This window comes from Trachypithecus francoisi, unplaced genomic scaffold, assembly GCF_009764315.1.
Source record: "Trachypithecus francoisi isolate TF-2019V2 unplaced genomic scaffold, Tfra_2.0 Lachesis_group19, whole genome shotgun sequence".
Classification (NCBI taxonomy): Eukaryota; Metazoa; Chordata; class Mammalia; order Primates; family Cercopithecidae; genus Trachypithecus; species Trachypithecus francoisi.
This window is the reverse complement of record NW_022681464.1, coordinates 41,725,992-41,749,536: the sequence shown is the minus strand read 5'-3', so window position 1 is coordinate 41,749,536 and position 23,545 is coordinate 41,725,992. Positions and strand designations below refer to the sequence as shown.

General features: G+C 40.8%; 1 protein-coding gene across 8 annotated transcripts in view; it reads right to left on the bottom strand.

Moving 5' to 3' along the window:
- The window catches only part of ARHGAP28 (Rho GTPase activating protein 28), a 209,741-nt gene that overhangs the window by 9,729 nt on the left and 176,467 nt on the right, over positions 1-23,545 (bottom strand). For all 8 annotated transcript variants that reach the window (XM_033178290.1, XM_033178292.1, XM_033178293.1 and 5 more), the window contains 4 exons: positions 21,824-22,021; positions 21,363-21,476; positions 16,719-16,775; positions 14,966-15,090 (listed from right to left, as the gene is read on the bottom strand). In XM_033178290.1, the coding sequence (XP_033034181.1) occupies positions 14,966-15,090; positions 16,719-16,775; positions 21,363-21,476; positions 21,824-22,021 (494 nt within the window). The remainder of the gene's footprint in view (positions 1-14,965; positions 15,091-16,718; positions 16,776-21,362; positions 21,477-21,823; positions 22,022-23,545) is intronic.

Genomic DNA, 23,545 nt, shown 5'->3' with positions numbered 1-23,545 from the left:
TTTGCTGCCGTTGCTTTTGGTGTTTTAGACATGAAGTCCTTGCCCATGCCTATGTCCTGAATGGTACTACCTAGGTTTTCTTCTAGGGTTTTTATGGTATTAGGTCTAACATTTAAGTCTCTAATCCATCTTGAATTAATTTTCGTATAAGGAGTAAGGAAGGATCCAGTTTCAGCTTTCTACTTATGGCTAGCCAATTTTCCCAGCACCATTTATTAAATAGGGAATCCTTTCCCCATTTCTTGTTTCTCTCAGGTTTGTCAAAGATCAGCTGGCTGTAGATGTGTGGTATTATTTCTGAGGACTCTGTTCTGTTCCATTGGTCTATATCTCTGTTTTGGTACCAGTACCATGCTGTTTTGGTTACTGTAGCCTTGTAGTATAGTTTGAAGTCAGGTAGCGTGATGCCTCCACCTTTGTTCTTTTGACTTAGAATTGTCTTGGCAATGCGGGCTCTTTTTGGTTCCATATCAACTTTAAAGCAGTTTTTTCCAATTCTGTGAAGAAACTCATTGGTAGCTTGATGGGGATGGCATTGAATCTATAAATAACCTTGGGCAGTATGGCCATTTTCACGATATTGATTCTTCCTATCCATGAGCATGGTATGTTCTTCCATTTGTTTGTGTCCTCTTTTATTTCACTGAGAAGTGGTTTGTAGTTCTCCTTGAAGAGGTCACTGACATCCCTTGTAAGTTGGATTCCTAGGTATTTTATTGTCTTTGAAACAATTGTGAACGGAAGTTCATTCATGATTGGGCTCTCTGTCTGTTACGGGTGTATAAGAATGCTTGTGATTTTTGCACATTAAGAGACTTTGCTGAAGTTGCTTATCAGCTTAAGGAGATTTTGGGCTGAGACAATGGGGTTTTCTAAATATACAATCATGTCATCTGCAAACAGGGACAATTTGATTTCTTCTTTTCCTAACTGAATACCCTTTATTTCTTTCTCTTGCCTGATTGCCCTAGCCAGAACTTCCAACACTATGTTGAATAGGAGTGGTGAGAGAGGGCATCCCTGTCTTGTGCCAGATTTCAGGGAATTTTTCCAGTTTTTGCCCATTCAGTATGATATTGGCCTGTGGGTTTGTCATAAATAGCTCTTATTATTTTGAGGTACGTTCCATCAATACCAAATTTATTGAGCGTTTTTAGCATGAAGGGCTGTTGAATTTTGTCAAAAGCCTTTTCTGCATCTATTGAGATAATCATGTGGTTCTTGTCTTTGGTTCTGTTTATATGCTGGATTACGTTTATTGATTTGCGAATGTTGAACCAGCCTTGCATCCCAGGGATGAAGCCCACTTGATCATGGTGGATAAGCTTTTTGATGTGCTGCTGAATCCGGTTTGCCAGTATTTGATTGAGGATTTTTGCATCGATGTTCATCAGGGATATGGGTGTAAAATTCTCTTTTTTTGTTGTGTCTCTGCCAGGCTTTGGTATCAGGATGATGTTGGCCTCATAAAATGAGTTAGGGAGGATTCCCTCTTTTTCTATTGATTGGAATAGTTTCAGAAGGAATGGTACCAGCTCCTCCTTGTACCTCTGGTAGAATTCAGCTGTGAATCCATCTGGTCCTGGACTTTTTTTGGTTGGTAGGCTATTAATTATTGCCTCAATTTCAGAGCCTGCTATTGGTCTATTCAGGGATTCAACTTCTTCCTGGTTTAGTCTTGGAAGAGTGTAAGTGTCCAGGAAATTATCCATTTCTTCTAGATTTTCTAGTTGTTTGCGTAGAGGTGTTTATAGTATTCTCTGATGGTAGTTTGTATTTCTGTGGGGTCGGTGGTGATATCCCCTTTATCATTTTTTATTGCGTCTATTTGATTCTTCTCTCTTTTCTTCTTTATTAGTCTTGCTAGTGGTCTGTCAATTTTGTTGATTTTTTCAAAAAACCAACTCCTGGATTCATTGATTTTTTGGAGGGTTTTTTGTGTCTCTATCTCCTTCAGTTCTGCTCTGATCTTAGTTATTTCTTGCCTTCTGCTAGCTTTTGAATGTGTTTGCTCTTGCTTCTCCAGTTCTTTTAATTGTGATGTTAGAGTGTCCATTTTAGATCTTTCCAGCTTTCTCTTGTGGGCATTTAGTGCTATAAATTTCCCTCTACACACTGCTTTAAATGTGTCCCAGAGATTCTGGTATGTTGTATCCTTGTTCTTATTGGTTTCAAAGAACATCTTTATTTCTGCCTTCATTTCGTTATGTACCCAGTAGTCATTCAGGAGCAGGTTGTTCAGTTTCCATGTAGTTGAGCGGTTTTGATTGAGTTTCTTAGTCCTGAGTTCTAGTTTGATTGCACTGTGGTCTGAGAGACAGTTTGTTATAATTTCTGTTCTTGTACATTTGCTGAGGAGTGCTTTACTTCCAATTATGTGGTCAATTTTGGAATAAGTGTGATGTGGTGCTGAGAAGAATATATATTCTGTTGATTTGGGGTGGAGAGTTCTATAGATGTCTATTAGGTCCGCTTGGTGCAGAGATGAGTTCAATTCCTGGATATCCTTGTTAACTGTCTGTCTTGTTGATCTGTCTAATGTTGACAGTGGAGTGTTGAAGTCTCCCATTATTATTGTATGGGAGTCTAAGTCTCTTTGTAAGTCTCTAAGGACTTGCTTTATGAATCTGAGTGCTCCTGTATTGGGTGCATATATATTTAGGATACTTAGCTCTTCCTGTTGAATTGATCCCTTTACCATTATGTAATGGCCTTCTTTGTCTCTTTTGATCTTTGATGGTTTAAAGTCTGTTTTATCAGAGACTAGTATTACAACCCCTCCTTTTTTTTGTTCTCCATTTGCTTGGTAGATCTTCCTCCATCCCTTTATTTTGAGCCTATGTATGTCTCTGCATGTGAGATGGGTCTCCTGAATATAGCAGACTGATGGGTCTTGACTCTTTATCCATTTGCCAGTCTGTGTCTTTTATGGAGCATTTAGTCCATTTACATTTAAGGTTAATATTGTATGTGTGAACTTGATCCTGCCATTATGATATTAACTGGTTATTTTGCTCGTTAGTTGATGCAGTTTCTTCCTAGCCTCGATGGTCTTTACATTTTGGCATGTTTTTGCAATGGCTGGTACCGGTTGTTCCTTTCCATGTTTAGGGCTTCCTTCAGGGTCTCTTGTAAGGCAGGCCTGGTGGTGACAAAATCTCTAAGCATTTGCTTATCTGTAAAGGATTTTATTTCTCCTTCACTTATGAAACTTAGTTTGGCTGGATATGAAATTCTGGGTTGAAAATTCTTTTCTTTAAGAATGTTGAATATTGGCCCCCACTCTCTTCTGGCTTGTAGAGTTTCTGCCGAGAGATCTGCTGTTATTCTGATGGGCTTCCCTTTGTGGGTGACCCGACCTTTCTCTCTGGCTGCCCTTAAGATTTTTTTCCTTCATTTCAACTTTGGTGAATCTGGCAACTATGTGTCTTGGAGTTGCTCTTCTCGAGGAGTATCTTTGTGGCCTTCTCTGTACTTCCTGAATTTGAATGTTGGCCTGCCCTACTAGGTTGGGGAAGTTCTCCTGGATGATAATCCTGAAGAGTGTTTTCCAACTTGGTTCCATTTTCCGCCTCACTTTCAGGCACCCCAATCAGACGTAGATTTGGTCTTTTTACATAATCCCATACTTCTTGCAGGCTTTGTTCATTTCTTTTTCTTCTTTTTTCTTTTCGTTTCTCTTCTCGCTTCATTTCATTCATTTGATCCTCAATTGCTGATACTCTTTCTTCCAGTTGATCGAGTCGGTTACTGAAACTTGTGCATTTGTCACGTATTTCTCGTGTCATGGTTTTCATCTCTGTCATTTCGTTTATGACCTTCTCTGCATTAATTATTCTAGCTGTCAATTCTTCCACTTTTTTTTCAAGATTTTTAGTTTCTTTGCGCTGGGTACGTAATTCCTCCTTTAGCTCTGAGAAGTTTGATGGACTGAAGCCTTCTTCTCTCATCTCGTCAAAGTCATTCTCTGACCAGCTTTGATCCGTTGCTGGCGATGAGCTGCGCTCCTTTGCAGGGGGAGATGTGCTCTTATTTTTTGAATTTCTAGCTTTTCTGCCCTGCTTTTTCCCCATCTTTGTGGTTTTATCTGCCTCTGGTCTTTGATGATGGTGACGTACTGATGGGGTTTTGGTGTAGGTGTCCTTCCTGTTTTGATAGTTTTCCTTCTAACAGTCAGGACCCTCAGCTGCAGGTCTGTTGGAGATTGCCTGAGGTCCACTCCAGACCCTGTTTGCCTGGGTATCAGCAGCAGGGGTTGCAGAAGACAGAATATTGCTGAACAGTGAGTGTACCTGTCTGATTCTTACTTTGGAAGCTTCCTCTCAGGGGTGTACACCTCCACCCTGTGAGGTGTGGGGTGTCAGACTGCCCCTAGTGGGGGATGTCTCCCCGTTAGGCTACTCAGGGGTCAGGGACCCACTTGAGCAGGCAGTCTGTCCCTTCTCAGATCTCAGCCTCCATGTGGGGAGATCCACTGCTCTCTTCAAAGCTGACAGAGTCATTTGTGTCTGCAGAGGTTTCTGCTGCTTTTTTTGTTGTTGTTGTTTAGCTGTGCCCTGTCCCCAGAGGTGGAGTCTACAGAGACAGGCAGGTTTCCTTGAGCTGCTGTGAGCTTCACCCAGTTCGAGCTTCCCAGCAGCTTTGTTTACCTACTTAAGCCTCAGCAATGGCGGGCGCCCCTCCCCCAGCCTCGCTGCTGCCTTGCGGTTAGATCGCAGACTGCTGTGCCAGCAACGAGGGAGGCTCCGTGGCCGTGGGACCTTCCCGGCCGGGTATGGGATATAATCTCCTGGTGTGCCCGTTTGCTTAAAGCGCAGTATTGGCGTGCCAGTTACTTGATTTTCCAGGTGTTGTGTGTCTCAGTTCCCCTGGCTAGGAAAAGGGATTCCCTTCCCCCTTGCGCTTCCCAGGTGAGGCGATGCCTCGCCCTGCTTCAGCTCTCGCTGGTCGGGCTGCAGCAGCTGACCAGCATCGATTGTGCAGCAGTCCCTAGTAAGATGACCCCAGTACCTCAGTTGAAAATGCAGAAATCACTAGTCTTCTGTGTCACTCGTGCTGGGAGTTGGAGACTGGAGCTGTTCCTATTCGGCCATCTTACTCCGTCCCCCTCCTACATTATTTTCTAAGGGTTTTAGTTTTACACTACACACTTAAGTCTGTGATCCATTTTGAGTTAATTTTTGAATAGGTGCGAGGTTTAGATCGAGGTTTATTTATTTATTTTGCCTATGGACATCCATTGCTTCAACACCATTTACTGAAAAAGCTTCCTCCATCGAATTGCTTTTGTACTTTTCTCGAAATCGGTTGCTGGAATAGCCAAATTCATATAGACAGAAAGGAGAAGAATGGTTGCCAGTGGCTAAAGGCAGGGTGAACGGGGATAGAGTCTCCGTATGGGATGAGAAAAAAGATTTTGGGTATGAATGATGGTGATGGTTGCATAACAATGTGAATGTACTTAGTGCCACTGAACTGTCACTTTGAAATGGTTAAAACATACTTTTATGTTACGTATAGTTTACAATAAAAATCTATTAAAAATCAGATGGGCCTATTTGTGTAGGTCAGTTTCTGGGTTCTCTATTCTATGCCATTGATCTAAGTGTCTATCCTTCCACCAACACCATACTATCTTCATTACTCTACCTTTTATATAATCAGCCTTAATATCTAGTAAAGTGATTCCTCCTACTTTATTCTTCTTTTTCAATATCATTTTAGTTATTCTAGCACCTGTGCTTTTCCATATATATTTTTAGAATAAGCTTATGCATGTTTACAAAGTAACTTGCTGGAAGTTTGACAGGAATTGCATTAAACCCATATATCAATTTGGGGGGAATTGATATCTTTACTGTATTATCTTCCAATCCATGAAAATGATATGTCTCTCCATTTCTTTAGGTCTTCTTTAATTTCTTTCACCAGCATTTTGTAATTTTCAACGTATAGATCCTGTAAAGCTTTACTTAAGTTTATGCTTAAGTATTTATTTTTAGAGTGACTGTAAAGGGTATTATGTTTTTACTTTTGGTCTTAATTTCGGTTTCCACATTTAAAATGTGTACCAATGTTCCAGTGTGATTGATTTTGTGTTAATCTTGTATCCTGTGATCTTACTGAACTGACTTATTAGTTCTAGGTCTTTTTAAATTTTTATTTTATGAAATATGTATGTAAATAATTAGGTCATCTGCAAATAGAGACTGTTTTATTTATTCCTTTATAACCTGTATGCCTTTTCTTTTCTTTGCCTTACTGCAGTGACTTAATATTACAGTAGTATGTTGAGATTGATGAAAGTGGGCATCCTTATTCTTGCTCTTAGAGGGAAAGCATTCATTCCTTCGTTGTTAAGAATGATGTTAGCTGGAGGTTTTGTAGATAATCTTTATCAAGTTGAGTAAGTTCTCTTTTCCTAGTTTTCTGAGAGTTTTTATCATGACTCGGTGCTGGATTTTGTCAAAGGTTTTTTTCTGTATCAATTGAGATGACTGTATGGGTTTTCTCTTGTTGATATGACTAATTACATTGATTGATCTTTTTTTTTTTTTTTTTTTTTTTGAGACGGAGTCTTGCTCTGTCACCCAGGCTGGAGTGCAGTGGCCGGATCTCAGCTCACTGCAAGCTCCACCTCCCGGGTTTCCGCCATTCTCCTGCCTCAGCCTCCCGAGTAGCTGGGACTACAGGCGCCCGCCACCTCGCCCGGCTAGTTTTTTGTATTTTTTAGTAGAGACGGGGTTTCACCGTGTTAGCCAGGATGGTCTCGATCTCCTGACCTCGTGATCCGCCCGTCTCGGCCTCCCAAAGTGCTGGGATTACAGGCTTGAGCCACTGCGCCTGGCCGATTGATCTTTTTAATGTTAAATCAACCTTGCATGCCTGAAAAAAACCCCAGTTGGTTTATTGTATATAATTCTTTTAATAAATGCTAGGTTAGATTTGTTATTTTGCTGATAATTTTTAAATTCTAAATTTATGAGATATTGGTCTCTAGGGCTTCTGTTTTTTATAATTTTTTTTTTTTTTGGTATTAGGGTATTAATACAAGCTTCATAAAATGAGTTAGGGAGTATTCCTCCCTCTTCTATTTTCTAGAAAAGATTGTTCTAGATTACTCTTAATTCTTTAAACGTGTGCTAGTTTTCTCCAGCAAAACCATCTGGGCTTGGAGAGCTTTTAAAAACTTTAAAATTATAGATTCAATTTCTCTAATGGCTGTAGCACTATTCAGCTAGTCAATTTCATTTTGCTTGTATTTTGGTAATTAGCGTTTTTTGAGGAATTGGTACATTCTAAGTTTTGAATTTATTAGCTGTGAAGTTGTTACAGTAATCCTTTTTATCCCTTTAATGGAAGTACTATACTAGTGATACCCCATTTGACTTTGGATATCCTTGATGTGTGTCATCTTTTTATTTTTGTTAGTCTTTCTAGGAGTTTATGGATTTTATTGCTTTTTTAAAAAAGCAACTTTTTGTTTCACTGATCTTTATCATTTTCCTGTTTTTAATTTTTAATCCTTATTTCTGCTTATCTTTATTAATTTGTTCCTTCAGGTTGTTTTAGGTATATTTTGCTCTTATTTTTGTAGTTTTTAGAGGTAGGAACTTGGACAGTGGATTTGAGATCTTTCATTTCTATCATCAGCATTTACTGCTATAAATTTTTCTCTCAGCACAGCTTTAGTTGCATCCCACATAATTTTGTTTTTAAAATTTTATTTATGTATTCATTTTTGAGACGGAGTCTCACTCTGTCACCCAGGCTGGAGTGCAGTGGTGTGGTTTCAGCTCACTGCAACCTCTGCCTCCCAGGTTCAAGTGATTCTCCTGCCTCAGACACCTGAGTAGCTGAGATTACAGGTGACCGCCACCATGCCTGGCTCATTTTTGTATTTTTAGTAGAGACGGCATTTCACTGTTGGCCCGGCTGATCTCGAACTCCTGACCTCATGATCCACCCGCCTCAGCCTCCCAAAGTGCTGGAATTACAGGCATGAGTCATCGTGCCCAGCCTATCTTTCTGGATTCTATCTTGTTTTATTTATAGAATTTTTTAGTATATTGCTTTGTATGGCTTTGTGGTTTCTCTGGATATTACAGAACATGTGTAACTTATTGCAGTTTACTGATATTGATGTTTTACTAATAAATGATATGTACTTTTATTAGTTTTTATCCTCACACTTAAAAATTAATGATATGTATTCCTTTAAAAGTTTTTATATTTCTATCATGGTAAAATACACATAACAAAATGTATCATATTAGCAATTTTTAAGTGTATAGTTCAGTGGTATTAAATATATTCATAATGTTGAACAACCATAACCAGCATCTGTTTTCAGAACTCGTTTTATCTGTAAAACTGAAACTGTATGCCTACTAAACAGTAAATCCCCATTTCCCCTCCCTGTTAGGCCCTAGCAACCACCATTCTATTCTGTCTCTATGATTCCGACCATAACTAAGTGGAGTCATATAGTGTTTATCCTTTTGTGACTGGCTTATTTCATTAGCATAATGTTCTTGAAGTTCATCCATGTTGTAGCATATGTCAGAATTTCTTTCCTTTTTATGGCTGAATCATATTTCCTTATATGTATAAACATATTTGGCTTATCCGTTCATCTGTTGATGAATACTTAGGATGCTTCCATGTTTTAACTATTGTGATTAATGCTGTGAACATGAGAGTAAAATGTCTCCATGAGGCCCTGCTTTTAATTTTTTGGCCATGTACCCACAGGTGGAATTGCTGGATCATATGGTAATTCTATTTGTAACGTTTTGAGGAATCACCATACTGTTTTCTACAGTGGCTGTAGCATTTTTTATAACCCCACTTCCCACAAGTGGTGCACAAGATTTCTGATTTCTTCTCATCCTCACCAGCAATTTTTTTTTTTAAGGTAGTAGCTATTCAAATGAGTGTGATAGTTCTATTTATTCTCAGTTCTTTGAATTCAGAATCACATAAGTTAAAGGAGGATCACTGATGCATGCATAGATTTCATTTTTAAAATGGAAAGATAATCCTGATATTCTGGCATACCTAAATTTTACCTATTTTACTCTGAAATTATTTTACCATTGAAAAGTGGTAGTTTTAAAAAAACTGGTAAGATCCTGGAAACAATTTTAAAATAAATATTTAATTTTAGAACTCTTTTAGATTTGCAGAAAAACTATGAAGATGGTATAGGCAGATCCCATATGCCCCACACTGCTCCCCCCATTATAAACATCTAATATTAATGTAGTACATTTGTTACAATTAATGAACCAATATTGATACATTATTATTAACTAAAGTCCATACTTTATTCAGATTACCTTCATTTTAACCTAATGTTCATTTTCTGTTCAAGGATCCTATCCAGAATTTCACATTACATTTAGTAATTGTAGGGGGCTGAACAGTGTCCCCCAAAATTCATGCCCGCCCTGAAGTTCATAATTTGAACTTATTTGGAAATAGGGCATTTAGAGATATAACTAGTTAAAGATCGTGAGACTAAATCATCCTGGATTTAGGGGGCACCTAAAAATGAGTAAAGATGATGTGAAGATGGGAGAAGAGATTGAAATGGCATGTAAGCCATGGAATGCCAAGACTGCTGTCAACCACCAAAAGTTATGAGGGAGGCATGGCAGAGTTTCTCCCACTGAGCTTTTAGAAGGAATCTACCTGCTGACATCTTTATTTCTACCTGCTGACTTCTGGACTCCTGAACTGTGAGAGAATACATTTCCACCTTTTAAGCTACCCAATTTGTGGTCATTTGTTATGGCAGCACTGGGAAATTAATATAGTAGTTGAGTCTCCTTAGACTGCTCTGATAATTTCTCACAGTTGCCTTAGTTTTGATGACCTGAACAGTTTCAAGGAGTACTGCTCGGGTATTTTACAGAATATTCCTCGATTGGGATTTTTCTGATGTTTTTCTCATGTTTTGATTGGAATTATGTGTTCTTGGAGGAAGACCACACAGACAAAGGGCTGTTTTTATCGTATCAAGGTTGTACTTGGATACTATCAACATGACTCATCACTGCTAGTATTAACCCGATCACCTGACTGAGGTCAGATTTCTTGGGTGTAAAGTTGCTTCTTCTCTTTTTACACACTATTTTTTGGAAGGAAGTCACTCTGCATAGACCACATTTAAGGAGTGGGGGTGTACCACCATTTTAAAATGTAATTGTCTTAAGTGTGTCCTCTACGTACAATGAGCAATATATCAGATGATATAATTTTTGCTTCTCTCACCAAAGGTGATTTTATTTTATTTTATTTTATTTTATTTTTTGTTTGTTTGTTTTGGAGACGGAGTCTCGATGTGTCGCCCAGGCTGGAGTGCAGTGGCCGGATCTCAGCTCACTGCAAGCTCCGCCTCCTGGGTTTATGCCATTCTCCTGCCTCAGCCTCCCGAGTAGCTGGGACTACAGGCACCCGCCACCTCGCCCGGCTAGTTTTTTGTATTTTTTAGTAGAGACGGGGTTTCACCGTGTTAGCCAGGATGGTCTCGATCTCCTGACCTCGTGATCTGCCCGTCTCGGCCTCCCAAAGTGCTGGGATTACAGGCGTGAGCCACTGCGCCCGGCCGGTGATTTTAAAAATGCATGAGAAGTAGGATAGTTTATAGCCCTCTTTGTTCCCACTCTGATGTTCTCCTTTCCTTTCTGATGTTCTAAGCCTTGTTATAATTTCCTTTTTGTTTAAAGAAATTTCTTCAGCCATCCTTTATGGGTCAATTTGTTAGCAACAAATCTCTTAGTTTTCCTTCATCTGAGAATGTCTTTATATCTCCCTCATTTCCAGAAGGACATTTTTGCTGAATATAGAATTCACAGTTGACAGGTCTCACTCTGTATTTCCTCTCCTTTTGGGATTCTGTATGACACTTAGCTCACTTGTTAGACTCCCATAGGTCCCTGAGGCTGTGTTCATTTTTTTTCTGGTTTATTTCCTCTCTGTTGTTCATAATCGATAAACTATTGATATGTCCTCAAGTGTGCTAATTCTATCCTCTGTTATCTTCACCCTACTACTGAGCAAGTTTTTTTCACCCATTCGGCAAGTTTTTTACTTCAGTTTTTGCATTTTTCAGTTCTGTACATTTCCATTTGTTGTATTTTTAAATAACATCTATTTACTTGCTGATATTTTCTACTTTTTCATTTGTTTCAGAATTCATAATTGCTTGTGGAAGTACTTTTTGTGACAGTTGCTATAACATTCTTGTCAGAAAATTCTAAAATTTGATTTAGTTTAGTGCTGACATCGTGGTTTGTTTTTCTCATTCATGTTGCGGTTAATGAGTGATTTTGGGTTGTATTGTGAACATTTTGGATACGATACGATGAGACTCTGGGGCTTATTTAATCTTCATTTTTTGGCATGTAGTCTTCCTGTTGAGGTTTAGCACAAGCTCTGGGTGGCCATGTATGTTCAGTTTCATGCTGGGCCCCACTGAAAGCAGGACAGCAACTGACTCTGCCTCACTGCCTCCAATTGGGAGTGTGAGATCAGCTGCCTGCTGGGCTCTGCTGCCACCAGGGTGGTGGAAAACAGAAGCTAACACTGCCTTGTTGCTGCAGGCTGAGGGTGAAGCTCAGCTATTCACTGGGCCCCACTGACACCAGAAAAGAGGAGGGGAGGGAGCAGAGTGTCAACTGTTCCCACATCTTACCCCTTTCCACCAGGTGTCAGGTGGAGGCTCAGCTCCCCACTGGGGCTGACTAATACTAGTAAGGGCACCAGGGAAGCTCTGCTTTGACCTGCCTTGTTCAGTTTTGCTCATATGGTCGGGGGAAGAGGCTCAGCTCCCTCAGGGCCTTACTGACACTTGTGCTAAATGGCCTGCCTTGCACTGCCTCACTGCTACTGTGTTTCATTGCTGCTGGGTGAAGGTGAAAGCTTAGCTCACTGCAGGACCCTGCAGACACGACTCTGGTTTGGAATCGGACCACCCACCTGGTTGTGTTAGGTGGCACGTGGTGGATGGCAGATACACTCCCGGCTTGGATCCACTGAAACCATGGGGCGGTGGCGTGTTTATTCTATTGGTGTTTGGCTGGAGTAGGGCAGATATTGCCAGAAAGGTTTTCTGTGGGTAGGCCATCCCTTTACCTAATCCTTTGGCTAGGCTTTCCTTAGAGCTCTTTTTCATCTGTGCCTATTGTCACTTGCAGGTTGGAAGTTTCCATGGTGTTCTGTCTGGGATACATGGGAGGGGATAAGGAAACTCCCATTTCCTTATTTCTTATATCGTGTCATTTCTCAAGGCCTCGTCTTTCCACCTTTCAGAGTCTTTCTCTGCCTTTTGTTGTGTTACCGTCCAGGGTTTACTAGTTGTAAGGGAGAGCACCTGAAAGGAATGGGTCTTCTCCCTCCTTTTTTAACTTAAACACACAGGGGTCTAAGTAGGTAGTCAGAAATAAGCCTCCAGTGAAAGATGCAAAATCAGGGCCAGTTTACAACACTTTAACTGAAATAAGCCATAGTTCTAACAAGGAAAGAGAACGGATAGGGCAAAATTTTTTTTTAATTGTTATTTTAAAAGTTTTTTATTTCCATAGGTTTTTTTGGGAACAGGGATTTGGTTACAAGAGTAAATTATGTAGAGTGGTAATTTCTGAGATTTTGGTGTATGCATCTCCCAAGCAGTATACACGGAACCCAATTTGTAGTCTTTTATTCCTCACCCTCTTCCCCCTTTTCCCCCTGAGTCCCCAAAGTCCACTATGTCATTCTTATGCCTTACATCCTCATAGCTTAGCTCCCACTTACAAGTGAGAACATATGATGTTTGGTTTTCCATTCCTGAGTTACTAAGATTTTTTGAAGAAGTTGTTATAAAAGATTTGAGTCTATCAGGAGTCACTGGTTCTAATTTATTTTTATTAGAAACATTTTCTTTCTACAAAAGGTCTACTTGAGAGTACAAAGTCAGCTTTGTATTATCTGTAACTAGACGCCTATTGAATACCCAAATCCCTTGAATGGTATTTCAAGTCTCTATATGACTGCCTACATGGAGGTGTCCAGGCCAAGAGCAAAGAGGAATACATGTCTGGGGCTCCTGTTGACCTCTGTCTACTCTTCTTTTTCTCTTTTAACCCATTTCCCATTTAGGAAGGAAAGTGCAGCTTTTCTCAGTGCAGTATTCTTGGGGCAAGTGGGAAATGGGTTAACGTGTGTGTATATATTATACATAAAACGCACAAGTCAGAAGTACACAACTTGATGAATTTTCACACATCATATAATCTAATACCAAAAGAAAAAAAAAAAACTTCCAAGGCCATCAGCATGCCTTTCCGGTCACTATGCCTTCCTCCACCCGCTACCTTCCACTACCCCCTTTAGTGGTAATTTCTGAGATTTTGGGGCACCCATCTCCCGAATTTTTCTCCTGATGGTAGAAAATCCTGACCTCACACCATAGATGACTTTTACTGGCTACTTGTTTTTCTTTTCATTCAAATTTTATTGAAGTAATTGTAGATTCACATGTGGTTGTAAGACATAATACAGAGAGATTCTTTGTATTCTGCCATTTTCCCCAATGGTAACAATTCACAGAACTACAGCATAATGTCACAATCAGGATACTGATATTAATACAATCTACCTATCTTATTCAGATTTCCCTGTTTTACTTGTACTCATTTGTGTGTGTGTGTGTGTGTATTAATTGCAATAGAATTTTATAGAAGGTCAGTTATCCATCACCACAGTCAAGATCCCAACACCACAAGTTCCAACACCATAAGGGTCCTTCATGTTGGCCTTTAGTGACCAAAACCATCTCCCTTCCAAATCAACCCTCCCAACCTCTGGCAACTAATCCATCCTCCCATCAATAAAATTTAATTTCAAAAATGTTATACAAATGGAATCATGTAATATGTTAACTTTTTCAATTGGCTTTTTGCTCAACAAGGCTACTTCTTTTCAATATGACCAGAATGCTTTCATTTTAAGAAAGCATCCATCAGTCTTACTAGAGACAGCAAATCATACATGCTCTGCAATGGATAAACGAGTGCTTCTCATCCTTTATAAACCAGAAGACAAATGTTTATTCTTTAGTAAGCATGTCCAGACAAAAATTGTCATGATCTGTGCCCCTTCAAGGTGACCATGGCAGATTTGCAAAAAGCATTTTTGTAAGTATCATCCTGATTCTAAGAATTATTAGTAGTATGTTTTAAGGAAAGTAACAGCTATGGTATCTACTTAACTACATAATCTCTATCTGATACAGGCATGTTAAAGCCAATGCAAGTCTAGGAAAAGGTTATTCCTGAAGGACTATCAGGATATCCACAAAACTAACTTGCTATATTTTCATTCAAATAAAAGGTAAAACTCGGGCAGGCGCAGTGGCTCATGCCTCTAATCCCAGTACTTTGGGAAGCCAAGGTGGGCGGATCACCTGAGGTCAGGAATTTGAGACTAGGCTGGCCAACATGGTGAGACCCCATCTCTACTAAAAGTACAAAAATATTAGCCAGGCATGTGGTGCGTGCCTGTAATTCCAGCTACCTGGAAGGCTGAGGGAGGAGAATCACTTGAATCCAGGAGGTGCAGGTTGCAGTGAGCCGAGATTGTGCAACTGCACTCCAGCCTGGGCAAAAAGAGCAAAATTCCATCTCAATAAATAAATAAATAAAATAAAAGTTAAAACTGAATAAATGAAGCTACCAAGATACACAATACCTATTAAGAATCCCATTTCTAGAAATTCCTTTGAAAAACAACTTTTGTTGTTAGCAATCACATATCTAACTTCATTCATTCTCTTTTTATTCTAGTAATCCACTGGTAAACTCCCTAAAGTAACAGGTTCTATATTTTACAAAAGGTCAAATTTGTAAATGCCTAGAAAGTTATTCGTCTGATAAACGTTTTCCTTCTTGTGCAGAGACCTTCATTCACATTGACTCACCTGTTTTCATATTGAAATTTTGCCAATATGTCTTTGGCTTTGGTTTGATTGTTGAGTTGAATGGCCATGGATACCTTGGAGAGAAGTGGAGCATGGACCCGTATGACTCCTTCCGGCACGTCAGACTGCCAAGGAGGAGAAATTCAGTACATTCTGTCAAACTAGGATGAATATCAGCTCAGTGATGCACTTAAGAGCTATGAAAATCAGTGCTACTCTGAATTAGGAAAACACGTCAGTACGATCAACATTAACCAGAATGGAACACTACTTTATTTCTCAGCTGGAGACTCACTCATGACTAAACTTAACCTGGGATTTTACTTTCACTGCACATTGGGCAGGTCTTGCTATAATGACTTAAAATCATGAGGGGGAAAAACTGGGTTATGACAAAGATCAAACGTTTCTATTCATGCATTTCTTGGACAAACTCCTAACTGACCCTGCTTTAAGCAGAATTCTGTACTTCAATATATTTTAAGAAGACCAACCTTTTGAAAATTTTAAGAGTCAATTAGAAAATATGGCTTCTCCAATACCCTCTTTCTTTAGTTAGCAGCCATGAGTGGCTGGCCCAAATTCAATTCCACAGGCGCACTTGCACGGGACCCCTCCAAGTGCACTGAACACACTGCAGAGCAGGGTAAGTGGCTGTGGGAAAGATGGTGTCTCTTAATTGTTTTAGATCTGTACCTTCTCAAAGGATAGTGCTGTTGATATAGATGATTTATATAAATGGACTCCTTATGGTCACATTCTATCAATATTGTATTGATACCCTAGAATATTTATACCCTAGAATAAATATGTTATGGGTTGAACTGTGTCTCCCCAAAAGACAAATTGAAGCCCTAACCCCTCAATACCTCGAAACGTGACCTTATTTGGAAATACGTCATTGCAGATGTAATTAGTTAAGATGAGGCCATTACATAAGAGGTCTAAACTGCAGTAGGGTGTGCCCTTAACCCAAGTGACTTGCATCCTTATAAGAAGAGAAGATACATGGAGACACAAGAAAGAACTCCATGTGAAGCTGAAAGCTGAGACCAGCTGAGGAATGCGAGGATTACTGGCATCGCCAAAAGCAGAAGAGGTGCAAGAAGCAGGTGCTTCTCTCACAGACTTCAGAAGGCGCCAAGCTTGCTGACACCCTGATTTTGGACTTTCAACCTCAAGAACTGTGAAAGAATCATAAATGTCTATTGTTTTATGCCACCTCATTTGTGGTACCTTGTTAGGGCAGCCCTAAGGAACGAACACAAAATATTTTAGAACAGAGTCAGTTCTTACAGTATTATCCTAACATGACCAGCAAGAACCATGACAGCAGGAGTTCAGGAAAAGATACTGAGGGATTTGCATCTGGATGGGGGCCAAGTCCCAGGCTCATTGTAGCCAAGACTGTACTCCTAAAGTACGCCTTTAATCGTCTATGTCCTATTTCGTCAGCTCCCCAGAACCTCTCCCTATAGAATAGATGGCACACTCTGACACTAGTGACCGACGATCGTCATCATCTCGTTCCTTCTATAACTTTCCACAACATTGTCGCTGTGTATAGGAGGCCCAGGCACACATTCTGAATCATCAGCTAGTCAGGTCCCTCTACCATTCCTTTATGTGCCACATGGAAAATGTCAAGTTTGAAGGATAGTTCATGACAAACATTATACATAAATGTGGTGGATGTTGCCAGAGAAGACTATATAGGGAGTTAATGGAAGGGAAAGGAAATTATTTTTCTTACCATTCTTCTTGCCGAGGGTGATTTTTGCAGTACCTTTGAAGTCTTGGGGCTTGCAGTCTAAAGGAAACAGAGTCTTTAGGAATAATGTTGGCGTAATGTTGAGAAAACAAGCATATGTTGCTTTTGGAAGTGTAAACTGGTACAATCTTTATGGAGAACACTTTGGCAATATTTATAAAATTATAAAATGTATACACACTTGAATCCAACAGCTCCACATCTATGCATTTATCCTATAAATATACTTCATTTGTGAACAATGATGTATACAGATGTTTGTTCTCTGACTCACGGATTGTAACAGCAAAAGATGAGACACAAACTGTTCACCAATATGAGACTGCTGAAATAACTTACTGTGTGTCTACGGAATAGCATGCAAAAGAAGCAGAGAAGCAAAGATGCCGGCTTTGTGGACTAATATAAAATAATCCCCCATGATTTGTTAAGTCAGTAAAGCAGGACTCAGGACTGTATGCTACATTCATGTGAAAAGGGAAAGAACATACACTGATATTTGCTGGTAAGTGGATAGAGCATCTCAGAAGGTTTACACACCTGCATGTTCCTGTACACACACCCTGCCATTGGTGATACTATTTGTCTCCAGGAGGGGAAGTCAGAGGTGGCTGATTTTTATTCTATGGTCTTTCCTGACTTCTAAATTTATAACTTGTTAATGAACTGTCTATTCCAATCAAAATTAAGAACTAAAAACACAATATAGCGGCTAGGCACGGTGGCTCATGCCTATAATCCGAGCACTTTGGGAGGCCGAGGTGGGGAGATCAGGAGATCTAGACCATCCTGGCTAACATGGTGAAACCCCGTCTCTACTAAAAATACAAAAAGATTAGCCGAGCGTGGTGGCACATGCCTGTAGCCCCAACTACTCGGGAGGCTGAGGCAGAAGAATTGCTTGAACCCAGGATGTGGACGTTGTAGTGAGCCGAGATCGTGCCACTGCACTCCAGCCTGGGCGGCAGAGCAAGACTCAATCTCAAAAAAACAAACAGACAAAAACAAAAACAGAAAAACCAAAAAGCGATATAGTACAACAGTATGAAAGAAAAACTATTTCTTCGTCTTTAAGTGTTTGCTTCTATGGTATTTATAACCTTTACATTCTATCTTGGTTCTATTTACAATAAAACATTAAAGTGACATGGATAGCAATGTACAGTTCACACACACACACCATGTGAGTCCATCCTAATGACAGCTCTGTGAAACAGACAGATCATTATCTGCCCTCCCTCCCAATTTATAAAATAAGAACATTGAGGCTCAAAGAAAGAATGTAGTTTGTCCAGGCTCATATGGGTAGTAACTGACAAGGCCTGACCTGACCTCTGTTCCACACATTTAATTATACTGTTACGGTTTTCCAGAGTGAAAACGGCTGCCCCTCCATCAAAGCAATGGATGAACTGGCAAAAACTATCAGTATTGACTCTTTTAGAACTCTGGACACAAATCCAAAGGCTTCAACTAGGGGAGTGCTTGAGTAAGAGAAAGAGCTGTGTGTCATTTTTACTTATGCTTTTCCATCCCTGCTCTCCAATTCAGTGATAGCCTTGAAAATAACGGCCTGCACTTCTGGCATGGGTACTACAGGGAGCAGAAAGAACCTCGCTCAAGAATTCTAATGATTTGCTCTCATCTGTCTGATGGCTCCCTCAAAGACTAGCTCAAAAGGCTTGCCTTTACCTTGCCTAACTTGGAACTTGATGGGTGCTAAAGGGGTGTAATGTCAAAAACATTTACAGGCAAGTGTTTTTGTCATAGTTGCCTGATGCAGTGGATCGGAATTGAGGAAAACAAGAGATAACTGAAAAGATTGGGAGGCAAGGCTGGAGATTGAGATGCTTTGGAAAATAAAGATTATAAAAAGCCTTAAAATATTCCTGAGAATATAAAGGCCACATGACTGAGAATGAGCTGGAAACACAAACTTCTGGCTGATCCTCAGGTTCTGTGCAAGCAGGAAGCAAGGGCTCAGGCAGAGTTAGAAACTGCTTTGCTGAGTGCTAAAGGTGTGCCCCAGCACACACACTGCTCATCTGCAAAGACTGGGAGGTTTTTTAGTTCCAGGCATTTAAGAGAATCTCTGTCTAATCATTAGTTATCATTAAACTAATGGAACAGACTTCCATAGCCACACAAAACAAAGAATGCAGACTTTACAAAATCAGTTCACGAGAAAAGTCATGAAGCAAACAAACAATAGGTACAAGAGCAGAAGCAACAAACCCTGAGGAGGGAGAAGAATCTGATTTCCAAAGTTGCCACATTATAATACTCAAAATGTCCAGTCTTCAACAAACAGCTGTTAGGTAAAAAAGTCAAGGAAATATTGCTCCTACACAAGGAGAAAAAGCAATAGTTTCCGAAGAAACTGTCTAAGGAAGTCCAGACATTGGACTTACTAGAAAAAGTCTTCAGGCTGGGTGTGGTGGTTCATGCCTGCAATCCCAGCACTTTGGGAGGCCAAGGCGGGCAGATCACCTGAGGTCAGGAGTTCAAAACCAGCCTGGCCAATATGGTGAAACCCTGTCTCTACTAAAAATATAACAAAAATTAGCCAGGCATGATGGCAGGCACCTGTAATCCTAGCTACTTGGGAGACTGAAGCAGGAGAATCACTTGAACCTGGCAAGCAGAGCTTGCAGTAAGCTGAGATGGTTGCAGGACATTGTGAATATACTAAAACACACTGAATTGGTACAATTTCAAATGCTTAACATAGTGAATTTTATATTATGTGATTTTTTCCTCAATTAAAACAAATTTTTAAAAATTTCATTTCTTTTTTCTTTTTTTTTTTTTGAGATGGAGTCTCGCTCTGTCACCCAGGCTGGAGTGCTGTGGCCGGATCTCAGCTCACTGCAAGCTCCGCCTCCCGGGTTCATGCCATTCCCCTGCCTCAGCCTCCCGGGTAGCTGGGACTACAGGCACCCACCAACTCACCCAGCTAGATTTTTGTAGTTTTTAGTAGAGATGGGGTTTCACCGTGTTAGCCAGGATGGTCTCGATCTCCTGACCTCGTGATCTGCCCGTCTCGGCCTCCCAAAGTGCTGGGATTACAGGCTTGAGCCACCGCGCCCGGCAAAAAAATTTCATTTCTAAATAAAAGTATTGGTTCTACTTGATATGAAGTCACTTTCCCTATAGTGAGTCAGAGAACAGTCTTTCATCACGATTACGATAAATCAACAACACTCCCTCCCGCCTCACTGCCGTGGCATTTACTGTTGTTTTCCCTGGACTTGCTCCTTTCGCAGTGGTATCCATCCTTCAAGACACAACTCCAACCAGGCACAGTGGCTCACATCTATAATCCCAGCACTTTGGGAGGCCGAAGTGGGAGGGTCGCGTGAGGCCACGAGTTCAAGACCAGCCTGGGCAATATAGCAAGACCCCCATCTCTATAAAAAATTTGTTTTAAGTTAGCCAGGTGTGGTGGTATGCATCTGTAGTCCTAGCTACTGGAGACGCTGAGGCAGGAGGATCACTTGAGCCCAGGAGTTCGAGGTTGCAGTGAGCCATGATCATGCCACTGCACTCCAGTCTGGGTGACAGAGCAAGACTCCAACTCTATAAAAAGAAGTGTAGCTCCAGGCAGGGCACAGTGGCTCATGCCTGTAATCTCAGCACTTCGAGAGGCTGAGGCAGGCAGATCACCTGAGGTCAGAAGTTTGAGATCAGCCTGGCCAACATGGTGAAACCCCTACTCTACTAAAAATACCCCGTCTCTACTGAAAATACAAAAATTAGGTGGGCAGGGTGGTGCCTGCCTGTAGTCCCAGCTACTCGGGAAGCTGAGGCAGGAGAATCAACTGAACTTGGGAGGCAGAGGAGCAAGACTCTGTCTCAAAAAAAAAAAATGTAGCTCCAATGTTGCATCCTCAATGAAGCCAACCACAGTCTCCCACGTTAGAGCACATTTCCTTGTCCTCTGCATGGCCCTGACACAGCGGGCCTGGTGCTTCCCTGCTGTGCCCCGGGGGCTCTCATATACATTTGTCTCCCATATTAGGTGTAAGTTCCTTTGAGGGCAAAGTAAATTTTGAGTATCTCCACATCCTCCTCAAGGTTGAATGCAGTATCTGGCACTTGTGATCACCCTCAAGTTAAAGAAAAGCAGTACAAATAATTCTTTGAAAACTTGTTTCCATTATGTGCCTCCACACAAATAACTGTGTTAAAACAAAACTCTGAATTCCTTGGAATGTAATGAATTCACACAAAATAATTTAAGGATTAGCTATTCCTTTACTATCTGATCAATGAAGAAATCTCTTTTCCCAAGTATTAGACATTTGGATACTGGATTGCCCTTAAATCAAGTTGACAGGGACTAAAATATTGACTTTCAGCTTTTGCGAGAACTGTTTTAGCCTTTCAACCAATCTTCCTGACTATTTCAAGAACTTTAACCAAAAGGCACGTAACTCTCAACAAGACGCAAAGACCCCGGTACTCTGTCATGAACCCACTTTCCAGGATGTTTATAGTTACAACACTCCCTGATCCTTGAGAATAGAAAATGCTTGGTTCTACATGACAAGCTACTTTGTGCCTGCCTTGGAGGCGTACAAATCTAGGCAGTGGACAATCGCCGTGCCTCGTTCGCTGTCTTACCTCCCGCTCAAGGGTCCTCCTCCTGAGCAGCTTCCTGACACTCGGGAGCTGCTTCTTTAACAGCATCGTGGCTTCATTCATTCTTCTTACTTGAGTGATCAAAAAAGATGGAACCTGGAGAAGAAAAATAGCTTGGACTGGATGGAAAACACTTGAATTTAACCTCCCTAGCAGATTCTGCCTTTAGGCACGGCAACTCCTCCCAGTCACTCGGTATCCTGGAGCCAGAAATGGTGACATCGTCCTTATAAAGTTTAGAAAAAAATTATGTGGATCCCTGTTTCAAAGGGAAACTGTGATAAAGAGTAGCCCTTCCAGAAGGTGTAAGGATGTCACAGCCACCTGGGGTTATCTTCTCATATTTCTTCCCTATGACCAAGGGAGTTGCCCAGTCACGGAGCCTTTACGTTTCCTGAGGCCATGGACTTCCGAGGAGGACCTGTCATCACAGTGTCACTCACCTTCCACAAAATTTTCTGGTACTTAAGCATTAGGCGGATGATGTGGGCTGCAGTGTTTGCTAACAGCAATTCTTCATAATCAGAGTGCTTGCTTCTACTGAAGAAAAGGTTTGGTGCCATCACTGTAGAAATGTTCCACAGACTCATTCGGTTTTTTGATTCATTGGCGATCACTTTACTGAAGAATGTCATGAGGGCCTAAGAAGAAACAGCATCGTGTCATACAATTGCACCCATCAAAAGGCGCCCGATTGCTATCACTCATTCTGTTCCCAGTCAGTCTGCTGCCAGACAACTGTCAGAAGTACAGAATGGCCAAACGCACCATGTTTCCGCTCTAACTGGTGACAAGTACTGAGAAGAAATGTGAGCAGTATATTCAAATGTCTGCTTCATAAAAGTGGCCGTTTTAATGGATTTTATTATATTGCAGTTTCTTTTTTTTTTTTTTTTTGAGACGGAGTCTCGCTCTGCCGCCCAGGCTGGAGTACAGTGGCCGGATCTCAGCTCACTGCAAGCTCCGCCTCCCGGGTTTATGCCATTCTCCTGCCTCAGCCTCCCACGTAGCTGGGACTACAGGCGCCCGCCACCTCGCCCGGCTAGTTTTTTGTATTTTTTAGTAGAGATGGGGTTTCACCGTGTTAGCCAGGATGGACTCGATCTCCTGACCTCGTGATCCGCCCGTCTCGGCCTCCCAAAGTGCTGGGATTACAGGCTTGAGCCACCGTGCCCGGCCTATATTGCAGTTTCTATAAATATGGTTTGCATTTTCCTTTATCCTAAAAGAGTTTGACAAGTGTTAAAATTAAATATAAACCAGGAAGAGAAAACGCTGCAGTTCAATAAACACGAGAGGTAGTTTTGTTGTGAAGAAAAGTAATTCTGAAAAATATCCTTACCTTAAAGCATTGTTGTTGAAAACTATTTACCATTTCCTAGGGAGAGGAAATCCACTTAAACAACAGGAGTGTCTCATTCCTCAGCCTGAATGTAAACTCAACTAAACAATTTAAAAAATGGACTTTTTGGGTGCTATTTTTCTATGCTTTTCAACTTGGAAATTGTCAGCTGGCCAAAAGCAAATGTTTGTGTGCAGGTCTTTGAAGCAATTAAAAAAAAAAAAAAAGAATTGAGAAAGCTTCATACAAGTTTGCTGTGCTACCAAAGTATAAATACTTATCAGAAACTTCTGAAGTTCACCAAGACAACTGAAATCCCCCAAAGAAGGGCTCTTTGGCTTTCCGAGTTTGAATTCCACTATGTGGTATTCGCAATGAGAAAAACAGCACTGAATAGTAATAATAGCATTCATTTGAGAGTTTGCTGTGAGCCAGGCGTTACCTTTAGTAGTATATGTATGTATATATATATATATATATTCACTTCTCATCATCCAAACCCTGTGAGGTAGGTACTATTATTATTTTACAGATGAAGAGACACAGGTGGAGGGGGCCAAGCAGCTTTGCCCTGCATCCGTTAATTCAGTGGCAGAGCCAGGATCTGAACCAAAGGAACCCATTCTTCAGTTACAGTTCTTGACCTCTAACTCACACCAGCTGCAATCTTAGCTCCAGTCACAATTTAGAATAAAAAATTGAGAGAGAGGGAGGAAGGGAGAGAGACAGAGAGAGAGAGAGAGAGAGAGCGCGCGCATGTGTGCCACATCCTCACCAGTCCCGTGATATTCTGGGGGGATCTTTTGTTAGAAATGTATTGAAT